This window comes from Erythrolamprus reginae, chromosome 1, assembly GCF_031021105.1.
Source record: "Erythrolamprus reginae isolate rEryReg1 chromosome 1, rEryReg1.hap1, whole genome shotgun sequence".
Classification (NCBI taxonomy): Eukaryota; Metazoa; Chordata; class Lepidosauria; order Squamata; family Dipsadidae; genus Erythrolamprus; species Erythrolamprus reginae.
Genome location: NC_091950.1, coordinates 418,757,175 through 418,774,440, shown reverse-complemented (window position 1 = coordinate 418,774,440; position 17,266 = coordinate 418,757,175). Strand labels below are relative to the sequence as shown.

General features: G+C 43.7%; 1 protein-coding gene across 1 annotated transcript in view; it reads left to right on the top strand.

Moving 5' to 3' along the window:
* The window catches only part of TBX4 (T-box transcription factor 4), a 56,048-nt gene extending 51,847 nt beyond the window's left edge, over positions 1 to 4,201 (top strand). The window contains 2 exon segments of the mRNA XM_070742602.1: positions 3,492 to 3,724; positions 3,726 to 4,201. Of these exon segments, the coding sequence (XP_070598703.1) occupies positions 3,492 to 3,724; positions 3,726 to 4,124 (632 nt within the window). The 3' untranslated portion in view covers positions 4,125 to 4,201.
* Positions 4,202 to 17,266: the final 13,065 nt, after the last annotated feature.

The following is a 17,266-nucleotide window of genomic DNA, read 5'->3' as shown; positions in this document are numbered from 1 at the left end:
AATCTACCCCAACTGGACACTAAAAACAAAAGAAAAACAACAACAACAACAACAATAATAATAATTTATTAGATTTGTATGCCGCCCCTCTCCGAGGACTCAGAGCGGCTCACAACAACTAACTTCTCCTCCCTTTTCCATAGTGGGTCTATAAATAGTAATTAATCATTAATCTTGCCAGTTCTGCCACCCTTGGACCGAAATAAATTAATTTCTGCCATTCACTTTCAATAGAAGTGAGCCAGTTTGGTTTCGTAGTGAAGGTGCTGGCTTAGAAACCAGGACAAACCAGGAATTCTAGTTCTACCTTAGGCATGAAAGCTGGCTGGGTGATTTTAGAGCCAATCGCCAGGAGACAGTGAGTTCTAGATCTGCCTTAGGCATAAAAGCCAGCTAAGTGACTGTTGGCCAATCAATAGGACACTGTGAATTCTAGTCTCACCTTTTATGCCTTAGGCGTAAAAGGTGACTGGACCAATCACCAAGAGACTGTGAGTTCTAGTCCTGCCTTAGGATGGAAACTGAATGGGTGGCTTTAGGCTAGGTTCTCTGTCTCAACCCAGCCTACATCACAGGGATGTTGTGGGGAAATGGGAGGAGAAAGGAGTATTAGGCATGTTCACTACTTTGCGTTAATCGTATGTGTGTATTTGTGTGTGTGTCAAAAACCACAGGATACACATTTAACAATAGCAATTTTTTTAAAAAAAGCATTTCAGGGCAACTCATAACAGTTTAGCAAAAGAACCCCATCAGAAAGAAAGGGGATATTTTCTGAACAATAAATTTTTTCCCCTTGTGTGTATGTATGTGTGTGTGTAATCAGTAAGTCTTAATTTTATCTTGCAACATTTCTCCAGTCTCCTCCACCAGGGCTCCTGACAAATGTAAAGACATCTCCTTGTTGTTGCCTGGAAGCACTCACAATAAGTTGTGTTAAGGCTCCTTGAACTTGTCCAAAGCAGAAGTTATCAAAACGTTGCGGCATGTTCCTTGTCAAAGTTTGCAAAAAAGTAATTGCTGGATATAATAAGGAAACGGTGCAGCACTTGAGCCACTGAAATTCTCAGATGATGAAACACAATCCTGGAAATTAAGATTGATAGGATTAGCTAAACCCTGGCTGCTTTCTGACTTTACAAAAAAATATATATTAACGAGGAAAATCCTTTGAGGAATAAAATAAAGGTGATGAGATTTGGCGGTTATGGTATTTATTATGGTCTGGATCAATTTTTTTAAAAGAAAAATTGATCTATATATTATTATTATTATTATTATTATTATTATTATTATTATTATTTAGATTTGTATGCCGCCCCTCTTGGTAGAATATAATTAAGGACCTACATAATTAACCTGCATAATTAAGGACCTACATAATTAACCTACATAATTAAGCAAGTGGAATGCTTGGATGCATAACTAGAGGTATAAGAAGCAGGAAGAGGGAGATTGTGATCCCGCTATATAAAGCGCTGGTGAGACCCCATTTGGAATACAGTACTGTGTTCAGTTCTGGAGACCTCACCTACAAAAAGATATTGACAAAATTGAACGGGTCCAAAGACGGGCTACAAAAATGGTGGAAGGTCTTAAGCATAAAACTTATCAGGAAAGACTTCATGAACTCCATCTGTAGAGTCTGGAGGACAGAAGGGAAAGTGGGGACATGATCGAAACATTTAAATATGTTCAAGGGTTAAATAAGGTCCAGGAGAGAAGTGTTTTTAATAGGAAAGTGAACACAAGAACAAGGGGGCACAATCTGAAGTTAGTTGGGGGAAAGATCAGAAGCAACATGAGAAAATATTATTTGACTGAAAGAGTAGTAGACGCTTGGAACAAACTTCCAGGAGACGTGGTTGGTAAATCCACAGGAACTGAATTGAAACATGCCTGGGATAAACATAGATCCATCCTAAGATAAAATACAGGAAATAGTATAAGGGCAGACTAGTTGGACCACGAGGTCTTTTTCTGCCATCAATCTTCTATGTTTCTAAGGACTATCTAATATCTATGCTAGTGATGACACACCTTTTTTCCCTTGGGTACCGAAAGCGCAAGCGTGCGTGCTATCGTGCATGTGCGAGTGGCCACACCCATTATTTGTTTGTTTGTTTATTCACTTTCTATGCATGTTGTATTCCAAATTATTATTTTATTCACAAAAACAGTAATACACAGCAAATAAGATTGATATGCTGGATTTGGTATCACAATATCACAAGTTGAACACGTCCGACGCGTCTAAGACTGTTTGATGTATTTTTGTATGATGCGTGCAGATCTAAATAATAATAATAATAATAATAATAATAATAATAATAATAATATTACTATTACTACTGTTGCTATTACTATTACTATTATTATTATTATTATTACTACAACTACAACTACTACTACTACTATTATTATTATTATTATTATTATTATTATTATTATTATCCACAAGACCCTGAAGACCTATCTATGTCACCAGGCATGGAGCAATTAATGTATCCCCTTTTCTGACCGAGTTATGTGTGGTTATGACTGTACTATCTTTTTTAAGATAGTGGGCTTTAGTTATACAGTGGTACCTCATCATACAAACTTAATTGGTTCCAGGAGGAGGTTCGTAAGGTGAAAAGTTCGTAAGATGAAACAATGTTTCCCATAGGAATCAATGTAAAAGCAAATAATGCGTGCAAATCCTTCAGGAAAATCCCAAACTTTAGAAGGGAGGGGAACAGAGGGCAGGGAGGAGCAGCTAAAGGGGGCGGGTGGAAGAAGCAAGGCTAGGCTAAAGGGTGAGTGGGAAGGAAGAAAGGCAAGGGGGGCGCCCCTCCCTTTTCTTTCTTCAAAAGACACCGTTTCAGTGCCTCTGCAAGCACGTTGTTCTCTGCAAAAATTGTCCTCCCCCAAGCTGCCCCTCCCTCCTCCCTTTTCTTTCTTAAAAAGACACCCTTTCAGTTCCTTTGCAAGCACATTGTTCTCTGCAAAATGTTTCCTACTCCAAGCAGCCCCTCCCTTTTCTTTCTTCAAAAAAAGGGGGGGGGAAACCCCTTCATCCCACCAGCAGCTGCTTGGGTTCGTAAGGTGAAAATAGTTCGGAAGAAGAGGCAAAAAAATCTTAAACACCGGGTTCGTATCTTGAAAAGTTCGTTAGAAGAGGCATTCGTAAGATGAGGTACCACTGTAGTTTTAACCGTTAGATTTGTATTGCATTGTTTTCTAACTGTTGTGAACCGACCGGAGTCCTTGGAGACGGGTGACATACAACTCTAATAATTTATTTATTTATTTATTTATTTATTTATTTATTTATTGTTGTTGTTGTTGTTGTTGTTGTTATTATTATTATTATTATTATTATTATTATTATTATTATTATTATTGCCATGCAATCAAAATCCTGATTGTGCTTATTATCAGGGGATGTCTTATTCTGGGGAAAACAGGGTAAAACCAAGAATTAAAAAGAATTATTTGCACATCCACAGAAGGGGCACGGCATCTGGACTTACCCTGCAAACGCTCGTACTTGGAACCGACTTCTCCCGCCGGAGATGATCCCTACTTTCGGTCGCCACCGCCCTACGACCAACAGATGTTGAGCCCAGCGTACTGCAGCGACATGACCTCGCGGGAAGCCTGCATGTACTCCGGGTCCGAAATTGCAAGTGTGTCGGGGGTGGAAGCTCTGCCTTCTCCTCCCCCTCCCCCTCCTCCCCCTCCCCCCGCCTCCTCCTCCCCCTCTGAGCTGCAATATGTGGACCTCCGTTGCACCTTACACCAGCTACAGTGTACAGACCATGGAGACTGTCCCGTACCAGCCCTTCCCCGCTCATTTCACCACGGCCACTATGATGCCACGCCTCTCGCCCATCGCCGGTCAAGGGTCCCAGCCTCCGGGCAACAGCCCTTTCGCCGTCTACAATCAGCTCTCCCAACCCCGTGAAAGGATTCCCGGATCGTCCTTCCCCAGGGAACGGATGGGCGAGAGGAAGCTCCCGTCGCCCCACTTAAGCGCGGCCAACGAATTCCTGTACTCCCAAACATTCTCCTTGTCCAGGGACCCCTCTTTACAGTACCATTCGGGAATGGGCACAGTGGACAACTGGACTGATGGATGACTCCATGTGTCATCACATTCACATTCGATTCGCTGCTCCCAGACGGTTAATTCGGTGTGAATATCCACGTCCGCAGCATCTACGCAGGACCTGTGTATCTGTTGGGAACTTTGTGCGCCATGCCAGAGGAACGCTGTTGGGAGGGCTGTTGGGGGTCGGTTCAATGGAAGAGGTTTGGCTCAGCAACATGGACCTCGTCTGGGATCCAGTCTGGTATTTGCCTCTTAGAGAGAGACACATCCCTCACTGTATTCCGGTCAGGCGCAAAGAATCAGGACTACAAATTAAGTTTCAGTTAAACTGATTTATTGCTCCTGCCTATGCACCGGAATCTAGTCGACCAACGTTTAGTACTAAATTGCCAGTAGAGAAAAGTCAATGGAATTCAAGAGGCTTAGACTAGGGGTCGGCAAAGTTGGCTCTTCTATGACATATGGACTTCGATTCCCAGGATCCCTCAGCTAGCATGATTGGCTCAGGAATTCTGGCAGTTGAAGTCCACAAGTCATAGAAGAGCCATACCTTTGCCCTGTCTTAGACCATTGGTGGGAACCTAATGATTCTAGGCTAATTCCTCATTTGACTTTGCCTCTCCTTCTCTTAAGAGTTCCTAAAATGCTCAAAGCATCATTTGATGATCTTTTTAAACCAGGGGCTTCCACTCTAGCCAAGAAAAGTCGATGGATACAATTTGGGCTCCCAGATGTGTGGGCAGCAAAAACAAAATATTTTCCCCTGCTCAGCTGCAGCCAATTTACTCTCTGGGAATTTACCACTTACCAGCAAAAAAACCTTCCAAAGCCAGCCTGGTTTTTTGGGGGAAATCAGGGAGTCCAAGCAGTTCAAATGAATATAAAGGCTTATGGCAGTGATGGCGAAATCTATGGCACGGGTGCCACAATTTGCACGCAGAGCCATATCTGCTGGCACACAAGCCGTTGCCCTAGCTCAGCTCCAACGTGCCTGTGTGTGCCGGCCAGCTGATTTTTGGCTTGCACAGAGGCTCTGGGAGGGCATTTTCAGCTTGCAGATGGCCTCTGGGGGATTGGGGGAGGGCATTTTTGCCCTCTCCAGGTTCCTCTAGAGCCTAGGGATGGCGAAAAATGGACCTGCCAAGCCCATCAGAAGTTGGGAAATGTGTCATTTCTGGCCTCCAGGGGGAGGGGGAGATCATTTTCACCCTCTCCAAACATTTAATTATGGGTGTGGGCACTCACACTTGCGTAATAGTGCACGCACACGCACTTTCAGCACCCATGGGAAAAAAGGTTTGTTATCACTGGTTTATGGCAAAGCTGATGCTTGCTACAAGAATCTGAACTATCAACGGTCAAAGCAAATTGGCGGTAGATAGGAGTCAGTAGAATTCAGGGTGACCTGGACTTAGATCTCTTGTGGACTTGAAGAAGGGATGACGATGCGTTTGACCCTTCCATAAGAACCTAAGAAGAGCCATGCTGAATCAGGCCAAAGCCCATCAAGTCCAGCATTCTGTGTCCCGCAGTGGCCTACCAATTGTCCATGGGGATCTTGAGCGGAAAGAAAAGGCAAAACCCTCCCTTTCCCCTGACCCCCAACAAATGGGACCCCAGGGAATAAATTCCCTCAGGCCCAGCCTGGCCATCTACAGCAGGGGTGTCAAACTCAAGGCTCAGGGTGCAGATCTGACCCATGGGATGCTTAGACCCGACCTGCACCCTAGAAACAACGAAAGACTGGCACGTAGTGCCTCTGCCGGCCAAAACTGATCCGACCTCCTGAGCTCTGTTTTAACAGGCAGAGTGTTGCCGGAGGCCATCACAGGTTTTAGAGCAGTGGTTCTCAACCTTTCTAATGCCGTGACCCCTTAATACAGTTCCTCATGTTGTGGTGACCCCCAACCGTAAGTCTAGCGCCAATTCTCCCAACAGAGCTTGAAGCTGATTGGCAGGAAGGTTAGAGGGACACCCCGTTGTAAACGCCTGATTGATCGGATGGTAAAAATATGTGCCAAGGCGCCAGAATAGAAGCTTTAGTCCCTAATATCGTGGGAAATTTGTCTTTTCCCAGGGTCTTAAGTGACTCCAGTGAAACGGCCGTTCGACCCACAAAGGGGTCCAAATCCCAGGTTGAGAACCACTGTTTTAGAGCTTGGGAGCTCGTTTTCGCTGGTAAACGCTTGGATCCCACCACAGATACTCCTGACATGAGTGACATTGAGCTGGCCACGCCCACTCTGGCCACACCCCACCATGGCCCCCTGACATCAAACACAACCCTGATGCGGCCCTCCACGAAAGTTTGTAGATCAAGTTTGTCATCCCTGAGCTACAGCAAGCGAGACATGGCTCTGAGAACGAACAACGATGCCGCCATGCGAGCCCCATCCCACAATAGCAATAGCATATATACCACTTCACAATGCCCTCTCTAAGCAGTTTACAGAGAGCCAGCATATTGCCCCCAACAATCTGGGACTTATTTTACCAATCTCGGAAGGATGGAAGGTTGAGTCAACCTTGAAACTACTAAGATTCGACCTGTCAAACTGCTGGCAGCCGGTGATCAGGAGAAGTAGCTTGCAATGCTGCACTCTAACCACTGTGCCACTAAGGCTCCATCAGCCTGTCATTGTGACACTCATGTCAACAATGCACCAGGGCGCATCTTTGGCGTAAAGTCAGCAAACCCAGAAAAACTTTACACCCATCACATCTGATTTCAAAGTTGGGACGGGTTTTGTTGCTCACCTATTGGAATGTCTTTGTCCCTGGGGAGGGGGTTGGAGGTGTAACATAACTAAAAACAGCAGGGATTTTTTTTGTGGAAACCGGAATCCCACCTCCCAATATCTTCCCTCTTCAACTTAGAAAGATAGACATAGCTCTACATCTTGAGTTCGGAAGTTTAACACCCCTCCTGGAACTTAAGGGTAGAGAAAACGCCAAATCCATCTTTTTCTCCCAATAAGCCCGTCTGGACAATACAAACGCGATTTATGCTTGGTTGTAAAACAGGAGTGAGTTCTAACTTATGTCGCTGCCGGTTTGCATGCGCGCATGCGCAGTGCTGGAAGCTCAGCTTCTGCGCATGCACAGAAGCAAAAAAACCGTTTCTGCACATACGCAGAAGCGAAAAACAAGATGGCAGCAGCTAGGGCGCCATTGAGAGAGGCAGTTTGTAGGCGTGGCCAGCTACCATTGCTACCGGTTCAGTGAGGGGGGCGGGAAATTCCCCACTACTGGTTCTATAGAACCGGTCTGAATCAGGAGAAACCCATCTCTGGTGTAAAAGGCTCTAATTGTAACCATCAATTCTCCAACCTTTGTGTTTTGTTTCAAACTTACCAGGTTGTCTACTGCTAATCAGAATGTTCAGAACACAGAATCGAGGGACCTTGGAGGTCTTCTAGTCCAACCCCCTGCTCAGGTAGTAAACCCTCCACCACTTCAGACAGATGGTTATCCAACATCTTCTCCAAAACTTCCAGTGTTGGAGCATTCACAATTTATGGAGGCAAGCTGTTCCACTGGTTAATTGATCTCACTTGCAGGAAATTACTCCTTAGTTCTAGGTTGCTTCTCTCTTTAATATGCTTCCCTCTGTTGTCATCCTTCTTGTCTGACCCTCCTGAAGCACTTGAAGGCACGACAAGGAGCAACAGATGGAAACTAAGCAAGTAGCGAAGCAATCTAAAACCAAGTACAGTGATACCTCGTCTTACAAACGCCTCATCATACAAACTTTTCGAGATACAAACCCGGGGTTTAAGATTTTTTCCCCTCTTCTTACAAACTATTTTCACCTTACAAACCCACCTCCACCGCTGGGATGCCCTGCCTCCGGACTTCCATTGCCAGCAAAGCACTTGTTTAAACGGGCACTTCGCTGGCAATGGAAGTTTGGAGGTGGGGTTTCCCAGCGAGGGGAGCCTCAGTGAAATCGCAGCATCGCAAAAACACAGAGGTCCAGGGGTGGGGGTTTCGAGGACTTCGGTGTTTTTGCGATGCTGTGATTTCACTGATGCTCCCTTCGCTGAGAAACCCCACCTCCGGACTTCCGTTGCCAGCAAAGCGCTCGTTTTTGTGATGCTGGGATTCCCCTGCTGGGATTTCCCTGCAGCATCGCAAAAACACAGAAGTCCAGAGGTGGGGTTTCCCATGGAGGGGAGCCACAGGGGAATCCCAGCAGCGTAAAAACGGGCGCTTCGGCTGGCAAAAGGGGTGAATTTTGGGCTTGCACGCATTAATCGCTTTTCCATTGATTCCTATGGGAAACATTGTTTTGTCTTACAAACTTTTCACCTTAAGAACCTCATCCCGGAACCAATAAGTTTGTAAGATGAGGTATCACTGTAGAAATTTTCTGACTGTGAGAATTAGAGGTACAGGGTGCGTTCCAAAAGTAATGCAATTATTTTTTAAAGTAATTTATTAAATAGATTTGCTTAAAATTCTTCAAAGTACTGTCCTTGGGCCTCTACACATTTTTTCCAGTGACTCTGCCATGACCAGTACGTGCCCTGGAAGGCATCTTCGGGGACCTCTCGCAAGGTCTTCGTCACGGCTGATTGGATCTCTTCTATGGACGAAAAATGTGTTCCTTTCAGGGCTGCCTTATTCCGAGGGAACAAAAGGAAATCTGTTGGGGTGACATCAGGACTATAGGGGGGTGGGGCAGCATTGGCACCTGGTGTTTGGCCAGGAACTCGCAGACTCATAGCGGGTTGTGGCAATATACGTTTTTCATCCATAGAAGAGATCCAATCAGCCGTGACGAAGACCTTGCCTTCCAGGGCGCCTACTGTTCATGGCAGAGTTGTTGGAAAAAATGTGTAGAGGCCCAAGGACAAGAATTTTGTTTGTGCAAATCTGTTCAATAAATTACTTTTTAAAAAACAATTGCATTATTTTTGGAACGCACCCTGCAGTATTCATGTGTCCCATTGAGATTTTGCATCTGTGCATGAGCAAAAAGCAAAATCTCACGAGGAGGCATGCGCGGGAGAGAGATTTTTGGTCTTTTTTTTTTTTTGCTTTGGCGCATACACGGAAGCAAAAAACAAAATCACCAAAATCTCTCGCCTGTGTGTCCCCTTGCACATTTTTGCTTCCTGTACATGCACAGAAGCAAAATTTCACTGGGACGTGCACGAACACCATGCGCAGCGCACCAGTAGCAGTAACCCCCGTCTGCCTAAGACGTTAGGTAGACTGACCATTCCACCCTCCCAAAAAAGGGATTTTTTTAAACGGAGTTGCTTTTAAAAGTGTTAAATAATTCTCCTCAACCGTCGGGGTGCCATCCATAAAAAGTCGCCGAGAGTCGTGTTAAAAAATTCCCTCAGATCTTGGAAGTTTGAGCTGTAGGGATTTGCCTTCTGCATTCCCCAAGAGCAGAAGGAAAAGAGTGTTTTTCTGCCATTTGTTAGAAACAAAATTATTGAGATGCTAAATTGTCCGGGATAAAACCAAAGAAACAGGAGGCCATATTTTTCTGATTTCCTGGATTGCAGAGAATGGAATTTCCGCTCTCGCCCCAAACTCAAGCAACGTCTCTTAATCGATCCCTTAACCCTGAGGCTGGAGCGACAACCGGAGAAAATTATTTAAGCTAAACTATAAATACAGAAACTACGTAGCTAACTCAGCAGAGGATGCAATGATGTCTAATCCGAAATTCCGATTTGTTATGGAATAACGTGAAATTTCCAGCCTCGGTTTGTACTGGTAGTCCTTGACTTACGACCACAAGGGTTAAATTGTTAATTGAGACCATCGTTACGCAGATGATTGTTAAGTGAGTTTTGGCCATTTTACGACCATTTTATTTATTATTTATTTGTTTATTGGATTTGTATGCCGCCCCTCTCCGGAGACTCGGGGCGGCTAACAGCAACATGAAACAGCATATAACAATAATCCAATACTAAAAACAGTTAAAAACCCATTATTATAAAAAACCAATCATACATACAGACATACCATGCATAAAATTGTAAAGGCCTAGGGGGAAAGGGTATCTCAATTCCCCCATGCCTGGCGGCAGAGGTGGGTTTTAAGCAGAGGTGGGTTTTAAGCAGCTTACGAAAGGCAAGGAGGGTGGGGGCAATTCTGATCTCTGGGGGGAGTTGGTTCCAGAGGGCCGGGGCCGCCACAGAGAAGACTCTTCCCCTGGGTCCCGCCAAGTGACATTGTTTAGTTGACGGGACCCGGAGAAGACCCACTCTGTGGGACCTAACTGGTCGCTGGGATTCGTGCAGCAGAAGGCGGTCCCGGAGATAATCTGGTCCGGTGCCATGAAGGGCTTTATAGGTCATAACCAACACTTTGAATTGTGACCGGAAACTGATCGGCAACCAATTTTGTCAGTTGTTAAGCGAATTGCAGCTTAACTTATATCCATTGTAAGATAAAATACAGGAAATAGCATAAGGGCAGATTAGATGGACCATGAGGTCTTTTTCTGCCATCAGACTTCTATGTTTCTATGTAAAGCATCTGAATTTTGATCACCTGATGCTAAATGGTTGTATGAAAAATGGTCATAATTTTCCATGCTCTGGTAACTTGGATTGGTCACTAATTGAATGGTTGTAAGTCAAGGACTATCTCTATCAGGGAATTGCTTTAAATACTTTTAAAATGTGTTGAAACCTCTCTTTTTTCTTTCCAACGTTAACCCAGTGATGGCAAACCTATGGCACACGTACCACAGGTGGCATATGGAGCCATATCTGCCGGCACGTGAGCTATTTATAGCCATAGGTCAGTGATGGCGAACCTATGGCACAGGTGGCATGCAAAGCCATATCTGCTGACACATGAGCCGTTGCCCTAGCTCAGCTCCAATGTGCATGTGTGTGCTGGCCAGCTGATTTTTGACTCACACAGAGGCTTTGGGAGGGCGTTTTTGGCTTCCAGAGAGCCTCCTGGGTAATGGAGAGGGTGTTTTTACCCTCCCCCGGTTTCAGGGAAGCTTTTGGAGCCTAGGGAGGGCAAAACACGAGCCTACTGGGCCCACCAAACCTTGGGAAACGGGATGTTTCCGGCCTCCAGGGGGGTGGAGGAAGCAGTTTTCACCCTCCCCAGGCATTGAATTATGGGTGTGGGCACTCGCACATGTGTGATACCATGCGTGCACACTTTTTTGGCATCTGAGGGAAAAAAGGTTCGCCATCACTGCCCTAGGCTCTGGGAGGGCATTTTCGGCTTCCAAAGTGCCTCCAGAAGGGTCAGGGGAGGGCATTTTCACTCTCCCCAGGCTCTAAAGAAGCCTCTGGAGCCAAGGAAAGGTGAAAAACAGGCCTACTGGGCCCACCGGAAGTCAGGAAATGGGCCATTTCCGGCCTCCAGAGGGCCTCCGGGGTGGTGAGGGAAAGCTGTTTTCACCCTCCCTAAACATTAAATTATGGGTGAGGGCATTTGGGCATGAGCGACAGCATGTGTGCACGCACTTTCGGCACTTGAGAGGAAAAAGATTCGCCATCACTGCTTTAGCCCCAAGGCCGGTGGTGGGCTGCTACCAGTTCGGGCAAACCGGTAGTTCCAACCACTGACTAGGCCTGTCCATATTTTCTTATCCCTGCCACCTTGAGTTTTTTTAAATAAAAATAGGAAAGGCAGAATAAAAATCAGCAACTAAACAAAATATACCTGTAGTGGAGGTCAAACAATGATTTCCGAAGCATCCAATGTATGGTCGCTTGGCTGGAATTTATTTCTGGTTTTAAAAGAATTAAAGATTTGACACACAATCTAAGCAAATTTTTGAGCGTCTTAAAAATCTCAACTTATCAAGTGTTTTTTTCTTTCTTTCTTGGTTACCCAGATTGATTCAGCCCAACCTTTCATGGATATCTGTATTATAGTAAGGAACAATTCAGGAAACAGGACAGAATAAAGATTTTGGGGGATTTTAAAAAAAGATGTTTTTTTATCATTGGGTTTGCTAACGAAAGGGCTATTTTTCATCCAGAAGATTGTTCTTTTAAAAAAATAAAATAAAATAAAATAATAATCACAATTGGGGCGTCACTACCAATGTTGCATGCTGAATAGTTATTTATATACCTATATATCTTTATATAAAAATATGTATTATCTCTTTCACAAACGCAGGCCCACGTGTTCCATTCAGCTTTGCTTTTTTGTACGATAAAATTCCTAGTAAAAGACTGAATGTTGCAAGGGGATTTTTTAAAGAAATAATTAAAAATACGGCTATTTAAGGGTCCCCCCAGCCATTGTTATTTACATCGGTCTCTGTTGTAAAGACTAAGATTTGGTTACATGACATATATATGCTACAGATAAAGCTCTATTATAAACCAAAGTATATTTGTGTGTTTGTGTGTGTGCGTTTTAAACTGTTATAATAATACGAACCTTTCATTTTGTGTATTGGTAAATTCTTGGTAAACCTTTTTTTCTCATTGAAAATGGTCACTAAATGAATGGTTATACATCGAGGACTGACTGTACTAAAGCTGATCAGAGAAGGCTTACAGACAGTGAAGGGCTGCAAAACTTTTTAGTACCACACTGTGGGCGTGACTTATTTTGTGGGTGTGGCTTGCTGACCATGTGACCAGCTGGGAGTGGCTTTATTTATTTTTATTTATTTATTGGATTTGTATGCCACCCTTCTCCGCAGACTCAGGGCGGCTAACAACAGTAATAAAACAGCATATAATAATACAGTAATCCAATACTAAAAACAGTTAAAAATCTGGTCCGGTGCCATGAAGGGCTTTATAGGTCATAAGCAACACTTTGAATTGTGACTGGAAACTGATCGGCAACCAATGCAGACTGTGGAGTGATGGTGAAACATGGGCATATTTGGGAAAGCCCATGACTGCTCTCGCAGCTGCATTCTGCACGATCTGAAGTTTCCAAACACTTTTCAAAGGTAGCCCCATGTGACCAGGAGGAAAGACCATGTGACCAGGAGGAAGCTTAAAGGTCACGTGACAGGCTTAAAGGTGGTCTACTTGATGTCACTCACATCAAGGGTTAGGATTGGGGTGCCTGGCCTCTCCTCGCCTCAAAGAGATATAATTCCCCTCTCTATTTACTATTACTGAACATCCAAAATATATTATTTAATTCTGTGTATTTATTCCATATGTGTACGTACATACTACACACAGGCACACAAAAATGTGCATTATAGTATTATAGTATTATAGTACACACGCACACACTCTTCTAAAATTATACACATTCAACCTCATTTACTGTGATAGGAAAAAGGAAGGGGGGAAAAGGGGGGGATTCGAAAATTTTCTACCAGTTCTGCGTACCGGACCTGGAGAATGAAATATTTTGGGCAATATTAAAAAGGCAACCGAGAATATTTCCCTTAAAAGGGGAAATAATAATAATAATAATAATAATAATAATAATAATAATAATAATTGTTGTGATTCCGTCCGAGGCCCCTCAGGGAACGGCTGATCTTCTGTCGGTTTCCTGCTCAGAGGGGGAGGATGAGGAACAGGAGGTTCAGGCAGACGGGGAGGAGGAATCTCAGGCTGAGGAAGAGGGAGGACAGCCAGAGGCCCCCGAGAGGGAGCTCTCCCCAGCAAGCAGCCTGGATTCCTTAGAGGAAAATGCACAAGCAATAATCGATCTGCGACAGAGAAGAGCAACACAAAGAAGGGACCAATTGGCTAGGTACTTTCAGCACTAAAGAGGCAACAGCTGGGTTTGGGTGTGGTGCTCTCTGGAAAGGCTAAAAGGCAGACCCACCCTTCCTGGCTTGTGGAGTATTATCTTTGGGAGTCTTGGGACCTGGCTGTGATCTTTGGCGTCTTGGAATTCTGGTTTGTGACTTTGAATACTGAAACCTTGGGGGGGAAAGGTGGGGGTCTTATGCTCTACAGTGGTGGGTGTGCCAGCAAGAAGTTTGCTGTATTGTCTGGACATCAGGACTCTGCTGTAAAGTCTCCTAGCCTGCCTGTTGGGAAGAACAGGTTTTTCTCTGTGTTTATTTTTCAAGCTATAAAGTACTTTTGCTTTTACCAGCATGTCTGGCTGTTTTTTCCAGTTGGTGTTGAGGTCTGGGGGAACCCAGACAGAACAAATAATAATAATAATAATAATAACTTACATTTATAATAATAATAATAATAATAATAATAATAATTATTATTATTATTATTATTATTATTATTATTATTATTATTATTATTATTATTTCCCCTTTTAAGGGAAATATTCTAGGTTGCCTTTTTAATATTGCCCAAAATATTTCATTCTCCAGGAGGGCGGGTGCTGACTTTCTACACATCCAAATTTTGTTCATGTCATCGTTGGATCACATCCTAAGTGCAAGGACCGAGTTATAAGTCCCTTTTTTTCAATGCTGTTGTAACTTTGAACTGTCACTAAACGAGAACTGTAAGTCGAGAACTACGGCCACTGTAAATTCCACGCTAAAACATGCCAGGCCTTTTTGGCATTGGGTGTATTTATTTCTTAAAGGAAACTTAATTCATGGAGTAAAAAAAAAAATGGATGCATTAATTTTGGCAGACTTTACATTTGAGAAAAGCCGACATCTGGAATTAAAAGGGCAAATTTTGGCAAGGACATTTGCTTAAAAGCGAGGAGAAAGGAAGTCTTCCCAATCTGGAACACAGAGTTCTTTTATTATGTCATTAATTCGTAAATCAAGCTTCTTTTCAGAGGAAGGAGAAATATCCCAGAAGAGAGAAGAAGAAATCAGGGCAAGAATTGTTGCAGCCTGTAAGGATTCTCTGGCCCACACGGGGACAAAAGCTGCAAAAGGTTAGCAGAGCAAATTTTGGGCTGATGATCCAGCTGCAGAAGAAAATGACATCTTCAAATTCTGAATTGCTTCCAGATTTAATCAGAGCAAACACACACATACACACACACACACTCAATAGTGTCGCATTGGTGCCCTGTTTGGTATTGCAAATCAATTAAGAACAATAGTTAACCTAATCTTGTGCAGTTTCTTCTCTGGTAATATTGTACTTTTAACCAGAGCATGCAAAACATTGGTTAGACCAATTCTTGAATACGGCTTATGTGTCTGGAACCCAATCTGTCTGTTATAATGCCTTACCTGTTGTTCTGTCTGGAGGGGTTGACAATCAGAATAAAAATCACACACACACCCTTTATACAATCAAATATAAAACTACATTGCTATTAAAATAAAATAAATCTTAATCACCGGGTTCATATCACGAAAAGTTCGTATGAAGAGGAGTTCATAAGACGAGGTATCACTGTATTTTGTTGCGGGAGAAGGAGTGAAGGACTCTTCTTGTGAAATATTTCTGGACACTCTATTTATTTATTCATTCATTCGTTTGTTTGTTTATTATTTATTTATTTATTTATTTATTATTTAATTTGTCAAACAAATGTTATGTTTGTATTAACATAACAAAGTATAAAGAAGTGATAAAAAAGATAAAGTCAGGGATGGTAGGCACAATAGTGCGCTTATGCGCGCCCCTTGGTGTATCTACATTCCCTGGTGGTTTCCCAGATTCCTCGAGTTCCATCTCTCTCCCTCTCTCTCACTCCCTGACTCAGTTGTCAAGAACATTGACCTCGGGTACCAAGACGGGTCCAGTTCATCCTCCTCAGAATCTGTCACTAACTGACCCAGTCGTGGGCCACTCACAACAGCACCCCAAGAATTCTACTTCAGGGACTCCTATCTGTCACTCTTCGACTGGGAGTCACTGCTCACAGTCACTCACGCCCTCATCACCTCGAGGCTCGACTACTGTAACGCTCTCTACATGGGGCTACCTTTGAAGAGTGTTCGGAAACTTCAGATCGTGCAGAATGCAGCTGCCCATGTTACACCAACACTCCGCAGTCTGCATTGGTTGCCGATTGGTTGTTCGTTATGACCTATAAACCCCTTCATGGCACCGGACCAGATTATCTTAGGGACCGCCTTCTGCTGCACGAATACCAGCGACCAGTTAGGTGCCACAGAGTGGGTCTTCTCCGGGTCCCGTCAACTAAACAATGTCTCTTGGCGGGACCCAGGGGAAGAGCCTTCTCTGTGGCGGCCCCGGCCCTCTGGAACCAACTCCCCCCAGAGATTAGAATTGCCCCACCCTCCTTGCTTTTTGTAAGCTGCTTAAAACCCACCTCTGCCGCCAGGCATGGGGGAATTGAGATACTCTTTCCCCCTAGGCCTTTACAATTTTATGCATGGTATGTCTGTACTTAATCCCTGGATAGTTCAATGGATTTGCAGCTGGCTGAAGCATAGACACCAGAAGGTTGTTGTGAATGGCGAGTATTCTGAGCAGAGTCAGGTTACAAGCGGTGTGCCACAAGGGTCTGTTCTGGGTCCTATTCTTTTTAATATGTTTGTGAGTGACATAGGGGAAGGTCTGGTAGGGAAGGTTTGCCGATGACTCTAAAGTGTGCAATAGGGTTGATATTCCTGGAGGCGTCGGCAATATGGTAAATGATTTAGCTTTACTAGATAAATGGTCAAAGCAATGGAAACTGCAGTTTAATGTTTCCAAATGTAAAATAATGCACTTGGGGAAAAGGAATCCTCAATCTGACTATTGTATTGGCAGTTTTGTGTTAGCAAATACTTCAAAAGAAAAGGATTTAGGCGTAGTGATTTCTGACAGTCTCAAAATGGGTGAACAGTGCAGTCAGGCAGTAGGGAAAGCAAGTAGGATGCTTGGATGCATAGCTAGAGGTATAACAAGCAGGAAGAGGGAGATTATGATCCCGCTATATAGAATGCAGGTGAGACCACATTTGGAATACTGTGTTCAGTTCTGGAGACCTCACCTACAAAAAGATATTGACAAAATTGAACGGGTCCAAAGACGGGCTACAAGAATGGTGGAAGGTCTTAAGTATAAAACGTATCAGGAAAGACTTCATGAACTCAATCTGTATAGTCTGGAGGACAGAAGGAAAAGGGGGGACATGATCGAAACATTTAAATATGTTAAAGGGTTGAATAAGGTCCAGGAGGGAAGTGTTTTTAATAGGAAAGTGAACACAAGAACAAGGGGACACAATCTGAGGTTAGTTGGGGGAAAGATCAAAAGCAACATGAGAAAATATTATTTTACTGAAAGAGTAGTAGATCCTTGGAACAAACTTCCAGCAGACGTGGTAGATAAATCC